We start from the raw sequence: 8,327 nt of genomic DNA, 5'->3' as shown, positions 1-8,327 counted from the left end.
CATTGCTCCTCTTTTGCTTTCCACATTGATGTTCTTTCATAGTTAATGGTGCGCTTTCGGATTTGCTTTGTAACTGTGATTTTCGGCATACATACATACATACAGCAAGATATGTATTTGGCTGTTTTCGTTTTGTCTGCTGTACTGCGTTTGACATTGGATTGTGAAGCATCATAACGCTCATTGTGCTTGACATTGACTTGTACAAATATTCGAAATGTGCGCTGAATCAAGTTAGAAGAAAAAGCAAAACTTTTTAAGAAGTTGCCGAGATGAGTGCACAGTGGGCTTATAGTCAACAAACAGCTGAAAATGCCACTCTGTTTCAGTTAGTTATACAAGTATGTATGCATGGTTTTTTTCCGAAATTGTGGCGAAAGAATTTTTGTTAGTGATAATAACCGGAACTCTCACACCAATCCCTATCCTCAAGTCTTCACAAATCAGAGGCGCCTGTCATATATCTCTGCCACTAACAACATTAATTAATCGATATTAATTAAATTAAATCCGACCATTTACTTAAATTCAACCAAAAATAATTTTAAAATTCAATCAACTGAAATTAAATGAATTCGTGCAACTAAATAAATTAAAATTTTTTTTCTACTCATCTCAGCGAACAAATAAACCAAGAAATTTTAACATTTGTTTTTTTTTTTAGCTTGAAAGGCAAGAGATGGACCTATGACCGGTCTGTTAAGTATAAATAAAAATAAAAATAAATAATTGGCGCATACGCTTCTGTTAGGTGTTTGGCCGAACTTGAACACAAACGCACCTTAAAAGCAGTTTTTGAAAGTATCTCAACTCGAATATTTGAACGAAAACGAACCAGAAATACAAACAACTATGGAAATAACTCGGTTAAGGCCTTTTTTTGGAAAAATATTAGAAATAGTGCGGACCAAAAATATTTCAGCGACAGAGTCAGCTGGCTATTAATATTTTCAGGACAAAAGTAGTTCAAAAGATTATTCTACCTATTGGTAGTCGTAAATTGGATTCACTAATTCTCGAGATTAAAATGTTCAGGACAAAGAGACAAAGTTTTTAACAATTAATTATATTTAGTGCATTCTCTTCATAATCTGCACCGAATGTATACATGTACATGTATTTCGGCAAAAGATACGTATATGTACGTATACATATATATAATTGGTTCTTACACCCTTTCAAGGACAAGCTCCTCCTGTTAATTCGGCTATGCGTCTTGATGTTCTTACACAAATCGATTCCGAACCGCAAATATTTTTTAGGAGGAGCTTCTTCATGGCAAAAATACTCTCGGAGATTCGCCATTGCCTGTTTCTATCATTTGGTGTTTCATTTTCATAATTTGTTTTTCAACTCTGTAAAAAAAAACTTTTCGTACAAATTTTGATACTTGAATTCAATACCAAATCTTTTGAAGAAAAACCCGGACTCAAAATGTTTTTGAACATTTTCGTTTGATAATATGTTGGCAATTCTTTCTTGTTTTAACGCTTCAGAAAATTGTCTAATTAAGCTTTTCGAAACATTTTTCGTTGGATACCCATTTTGCAATATTTCATTAAGTTAGGAAAAAAGTTTGCCGCAAAATATATTTAAAAGCCTATGTTTCACATTCATATTGCGATATTCTACTTAACTTACATAATGAACTCATTTTAAGGCGCGACCACTATTATAATAAACTTTTTTTACCAAAAAGCAAAGAAAGCCTTTAATGCCATATGCAGAAATGCTCGGTAAGACTTGGGGCGACTCACGCATTACAGAAAAATATATATAAACCGGGCTATGAGCACAACTCCAATAGCGGTAATAGAAAGACTTTTCAACTAGCATCCAATCAAACTCAGCCAAAAGATCTGCTCTAAGACTGAAAATGCCAGGAGAATTCTCACAGAGGCTTTCTGGTCACAGAAATATTCTGGATTCATACGGAAGATTAGACTACATATAATTGGCGCGTACATCCCTTTTGGGTATTTGGCCGAGCTTCTCCTCCTATTTGTGGTGTGCGTCTTGATGTTGTTCCACAAATGGAGTGACCTACAGTTTTAAGCCGACTTCGAACGGCAATATTTTTATGAGTAGCTTTTTCATGGCAGAAATATACTCGGAGGTTTGCCATTGCCTGCCGAGGGGCGACCGCTATGAGAAAAATGTTTTTCTTAATTTTGGTGTTTCACCGAGATTCGAAACAACGTTCTCTCTGTGAATTCCGAATGGTAGTCACGCACCAACCAATTCGGCTACGGCGGCCGCCGATCGTAAGTTAGGTTAGGTTAAATGGCTGTCCTTGCGTGAGGCCCTCTTGGACAAAAAAATTTAAAATTTGGATTAGAGTGTTTAAGGATGATGACCAACGAGAGGCGATTTAAGTTGGTGTTAACCGCTTCAAGCTGCTGATGAATTTCACCGGATATGTGATATTTAAATCCGAAATATCCGCTGGTGTAGCGAAAAAGTGAGAGCCCAGATGTTTAAATCTTAGCCTGACGAGAGCAGGGCAGCTGAGAAGAAGGTGCTGAGATGATTCCATCTCGTCCTCTCGACAGGTTTTGTAGAAAGGGCTTGAAGCAATGCCAAGCCTCACCACATGGACACCTGACGCACAGTATCCGGTGATGATGTCTACCAAATTCCATAGCTATAGCTTTGTTATCCTCAGAAGTTCTCTCGAGCTCCACAATCTACCCGCGGCCAGAAGGACCTCACGACTTTGCACGTTTGCGCACTAGCCCAGCGTTCGCTGAGTCCAAACGAGGTCCCTCTTTCCAGTAGCAGACTACAGGTACTTAAAGGAACTCCAATGTTCTCATATTGCGATGAAGCCGTCTCAAGGGTCCCCTGTCTGGCCAATTCATCGCCCAACAGCTTCCCTCTATGCCGCTGTGACCGGGAATCCAAATGAGCCTAATATCAAAGTATTCCGATGCAATCGAGAGGGAAGTCGGGCATTCCCCGACTAATTTCGAACACACAAACAGCGAGCCCAAGATTCTAATTGCCGCTTGGCTATCGGTTTAGATATTTACCTCCTTTACAGTAATTACAGAAGCGAGCAGCCAATCCACAGCTTCCTTAATTGCGGCTACTTCCGCTTGGAAAACACAGTAGCGATCAAGTTTTGATGTTCTTTTCTTAGCATTTTCATAGGGTTCTTTAGACTCTAACCAGGCAAAAGTGCAACATTTTCTACCCCATACAAAGATTGGTGATGAGCGTTGTCCAGTTGATTTTAATTACTTGTGTACACAAATTCGCCAAAATTTATACAAAAACTGTAGGTAATTCGAATTTTATTATATTTGGTACATAATATATGGAAGGGTTGCATTTTGATTGTTGTTTCTCATATGAAATGTGTAAGATTTTCGCAGAACGTGCTCACAGTTTTTTCCGAGAAAAGAAAGCACTATTAGTTGCAGTTTCAGCTTCAGCTAAACCAGCAGCTATCAACCATTTCTTCCTGGTTAACGTCTGCTTAAATATTCATATTCTCTTAACAAAATATTTACAATATTAATTATAGAAATGCAAAATAAGTTAAATAAACATCAAAGAAACGCTGAAAGGCAACAAAAAAATTTATCTCAACAATTAAAATTCTCAATGCTTATGCACACATTACTAAACAAATAAGAGCATTTAAAGTAGTAACGTTTAGAAACAAAGAAAAGAAGAAACAAAAAAAAACTATTACCTATATTTTGTCACGCATGCGCCAATGAATTACAGTCATTAATCGATAGTTAACAGCTTTTTTTGTTTTTAGATTTTTAGTTCGCTACTGGGTCTTAACGGCCATGGTATCGCATTACATGTCAAAAATTAACAGTAATCGAAATCAAATTTCATCTATGGTGACATTGAAAGGCCGCAATGCACGTCATTACACGCTTGCCAAAGCGATAGGTTTAAACTGAATGTTGGTCGAACATTAAAGCGGAAGACAACTGATAGTTGATGCTGAGCAATAAATGGCTAGACAGTTACATACGATTGTATGTACATATCTATAGAAGTACGTATGTGTGTATGTATGTTCATACATAAATACATACATATACACGCGTATACCACTTGCTATCCGCTGTGCTGCAGCCGCATTTGAAGTGGTGCTGCTCGAACGTACAAAGACCCTCCTCAAGCGTAGGGAAAAATATGCTCATAATTGTGGCACGCAAAGTGTGATATGTACGTTTGATTGATTTGCTGCTAAGATGTTGGGTAGTATGGATGTTGTCTGAATTTGTTAACATTTTTGTTAGCGCATGCGTAAACTTTGCAGACGTTTACGGTTTGCTCTCTTCATGTCTCGTACGCTCTTCACAGCCATCGATTGGCACAAGTGTCTGACCGAAGTGTGAACTATGTTTTGTGGCTTTTAAATGCTGCAGAGTAGCTGTGAGCGAAAAACTATCGACAGCTCATTGAAAGAGTTTAATGTGGATCGTAGCTGATGAGTTCGATTATTGATTTCAGTTTTGTGTTTTTATTTTTGGATAGTGGCGTTGAAGCGTTAATTTTTCTTATAAATAGAAAATACGATTTCAGCATCAACATCATTCGATTGCGTTCAACTCAGTGGGCCACTGCCAAGCGGAAAGATAATTATTTAATAGCAATTGTGAAAATACTTCTTAGTTGGGATACATCAAAAATGGTAATTGTGAAATGAAATATGTCAGACACATTTGACTTGTTTTAATTTAATTAAAGTTCATAGTTTAATTAATTTTAATTAAAACCGAAGTGTAAAAATGTGCAAATAAATATATGATAATAATTGAACGTATTTGCCTACATTTAGAAAATCATTTTCGTCGCTTTGTGCCTTGGGGTAGCAGTTGCAGCTCTTCCCTTACAGCAGCAACAACACCGTCTAACCCGTGATGTATCCGAAATTGTAGCAGCCGAACCAGCGAAAGAATATCTGCCGCCGGCACCTGTGGCTGCTGAATCTCTGAAAAGCATCTATTTGCCACCAGTTGAATCAGTGGGAGCAGCAGAACCAGTGCCAGTTGTTGCAGAAGAATCGTCGCCAGATACCCGCGAAACCAATGCTGCAGAAGAAGCTGAAGTTGTGGAAGCCGCCACCGAAGCTGTGCCTGAAACAGCCGTGTTCGGTGAGAATGGCTACGAATATCGCACTGTACGCAAGCTTAGACTACGTCAACGTCGTGATGTCTCCCATCTGAACCTTGGCTATCTGCCACCAGTAGCGAATCTGCGCTTACCATCCACATATTTGCCACCACAATTGGATGTACCACAAGAATTACCACAATTGAAAATTTCTAATGAATATTTGCCGCCAGTGAATGAAGAGTTAGTATCTGAAGAGCCCACAACTGAAGCAGTTGATACTGAAGCACCGGAAACGGAAGTACCAACCACCGAAGCACCCTCTACAAGAGAAGCAATGTCCGTAGAGACAGCTGTTTTTGCTGATGATGGTTACCATTATAAAAAGCCAGCAGTTTCACCCGATCTAGGTATGGAACCTTTGGTAAAAGTGGCTGAACCCGATACAGCGCCAGATGTACCAGAAGGGCCTGTAGCACCAGAATCACAGCCAGAATCAGTAGAGGCAGCTGAAGTTGAATCGGCACTTGAACCCGAACAGCAGCCAGCAGTTGAGCAAACTTCAGAAGAAGAACAAATAAATGAAGTTGAGCCAGAACTCGCCTATCTACCACCACTTGAACCAGGTGTAGTAGAGGCGCAGGGTCCAGGACAGGAAACATCTGCCCTTCTTGACGATGGCTATCATTACCGTGCTGTGAAGCGCGTCAGATTTTTCTAGAACGGAAAGATTGCATCATTTACAGTATACACAATTTCATTATTTGTTGATTTGTTTTTAGCTCGCATTTACTGCAATTATGCCAGAACGTACCTATTAAATTATTCAAATAAGACTTTCATCAATTTTTTGAAATATACACACATATATACTTACGAACATATTGTAAATATGTAGTTAGTATTGTTGGCAATTTGAGGAATAACTTCAAGGCGCTCACCACAATAGGATTAGAGTAAGGAAAGTGATTGCAGTGTTTGGTTCTAACATATTTTTCAAATCACCAGGTGCATTGCAGCAGGTGTATATCCCTGGTTACAGGCTCATCAGACGTTTAAATGGACCATTCGAATGCCTTCATCCGCGATTTGCGCTAAATATTTTAACTGGAACTTTAGACTTCCTTGGACTTAACTGGAACTGGACTTCCTTTACTGGCTCGTAAGTCGAATTATTTAAGGGTACCCGGTGGTCTAGAAATTTCAAAAAATCAATTTTTTGTTTTTCCGATATTTCGAAAGTATGGTAGGTAGGTAGGTAAGATGGCAAGAGTACCCCAGGTACGCTACAAGTAGCACTTACGTGCCGTTTTGATACCATAGAGTGGACCACTACCTGTGAAAGGATTAAGGGAGGAGATAAGACCGTCTACAGCCATCCAGTGCTGTTGATGTAGCGGAGGAGAGAAAAGGGATCTAGGCTGGAGAATTTCATCAAGTCATCCCCAAAGGGGACGCTGAGGAATCTCAAGCGCCTAGCCGCCAAAGCCGGACATCTGCAAAGAAAGTGTTCCACAGTCTCTTTCTCTGCAGGATCCCCACAGCTTCTGCAATGGGGGTTGTACGGAATTCCAAGCTTCTCCGCGTGAGTGCCGATCACCCAGTGGCCAGTGATCACCGCGATGAGTTTGGAAATTGAATGGCGGGGGGTTCCCATCACCTTAAGCGTTCTGTTTATATCGTATTGAGGCCATAGTGCTTTTGAAATGGCACACGATGAGACAGACCTCCATCTGTCTTGCGCTTTTCTTAGAAAGAAGTTGTGTAGTTTCCCTTTAACGACGGCCAAGGGGATACCGATGTCTGAGAAGAGGGCAGCTGGACTCGGTTCTGCCGCCCCCTTCCTGGCAAGCTCATCGGCAATTTCATTTCCCTCTATATTCCTGTGCCCAGGAACCCAGATGAGGGAGATGTTTCCTGCCCGTTCAAGGCGTTTAAGTTCCTCCTTACAGGAGTTCACGAGAAGAGAGCTGCAATGCGGCGACGACAGTGCCTTGATTGCAGCTTGGCTATCGGAAAAAATATTTATGTCTCCCTCCCAACAGCGATCCCGAAGCATTTTGCATACCTGCAGGATCGCGAAGACCTCTGCTTGAAAGACGCTGCTTGTCTCCGGCAGTTTATAGGAGACCGAGATGTTGGCTGATTTGGAGTATACCCCCGCTCCCACTCCAGACTCCATTTTGGATCCGTCAGTGAAAACAGAGGCCTCTATATCCGCAACAACTCTCCCCTCTTTCCAATCTTGCCTGCTCGGAAAGATAGCCCTAGCACAACCCTCAAAGCACAGTTTGCGGATGGAGAGGTCGGTGCGAATATCAGAGAAGGAAGGGGAGATCTGCTTCAAGATGCTGCTATGCCCAACAGGGAGTTGTCTCCAAAGGCCAAACTCCTTCAGTCTGATAGCACTCTGAGCAGCAATGGATTTAACCTGCAGATCCACAGGAATTAAGTGGAGTATAACGTTGAGCGCAGCGGTGGGACATGTTCTGCAGGCACCAGTTATGCCCACACATGCAGTTCTCTGCACTCTCTCTAATTTAGTGAAGTTGTAGCCCTTCTGAAGAGCTAACCACCAAACTAGGCAACCGTATGTCAAAATTGGCAGAACCACTAAGTTGTACATCCAGAGTACGACACGTGGCTTGAGGCCCCATTTTTTGCCGAACATAGATTTACAGGTGTAGAAGGCTATATTAGACTTCTTAACTCGATTTTCTATGTGCAGCTTCCAGTGGAGCCTGGGGTCAAGTATTACACCAAGATACTTGACTTCCGATGAAAGTGTAAGACACTGGTTGTTAAGTCTAGGAAGCTTAAACGGCGGAGGCTTGTATTTTCTGGTGAATAGCATCAACTCCGTTTTGTCAGAGTTGACTCTGAGACCGCTACTGGCGGCCCACCTGCTGAGTGTAGCCAGTGCACCTTCCAAAATTTCAGCCATTACTGATGGGAAGGGACCTGAGACCATCAGGACCAAGTCATCGGCATATGCTACCACCTTTACTGATACCATCGATGCCTGGAGATTTGAAAGGGGAAAAACTCTCGATTGCCCAGTTTATCCTGTTGACGGACAGGACCGGTGTCAGGGACATCACAGGTAACCCCTCCTGCCGGTTCGGGTCTTCGTTACGGACCCGATCAATAGAGTTTTCCGGGAAATGGGCATCAATAAAGATTTTTAAGGATTCGCCTGCAAATTCAGCCCACTCCCCGTTCTCTCTTTTGACAAGAGTTTT

At 41.2% G+C, this 8,327-nt stretch overlaps 1 protein-coding gene across 1 annotated transcript; it reads left to right on the top strand.

Annotated features, from left to right (window-relative positions):
* Positions 1-272: 272 nt before the first annotated feature.
* On the top strand, positions 273-5,825 carry LOC128861845 (periaxin-like). The gene is made up of 2 exons (XM_054100221.1): positions 273-341; positions 4,811-5,825. The coding sequence occupies exons 1-2, from the start codon at positions 273-275 to the stop codon at positions 5,804-5,806; spliced, it is 1,065 nt and encodes a 354-aa protein (XP_053956196.1). The 3' UTR covers positions 5,807-5,825.
* Positions 5,826-8,327: the final 2,502 nt, after the last annotated feature.

The sequence above is a fragment of the Anastrepha ludens genome, chromosome 4, assembly GCF_028408465.1.
Source record: "Anastrepha ludens isolate Willacy chromosome 4, idAnaLude1.1, whole genome shotgun sequence".
In the NCBI taxonomy this organism is placed as follows: Eukaryota; Metazoa; Arthropoda; class Insecta; order Diptera; family Tephritidae; genus Anastrepha; species Anastrepha ludens.
This window is presented reverse-complemented; position numbering and strand designations above follow the sequence as displayed.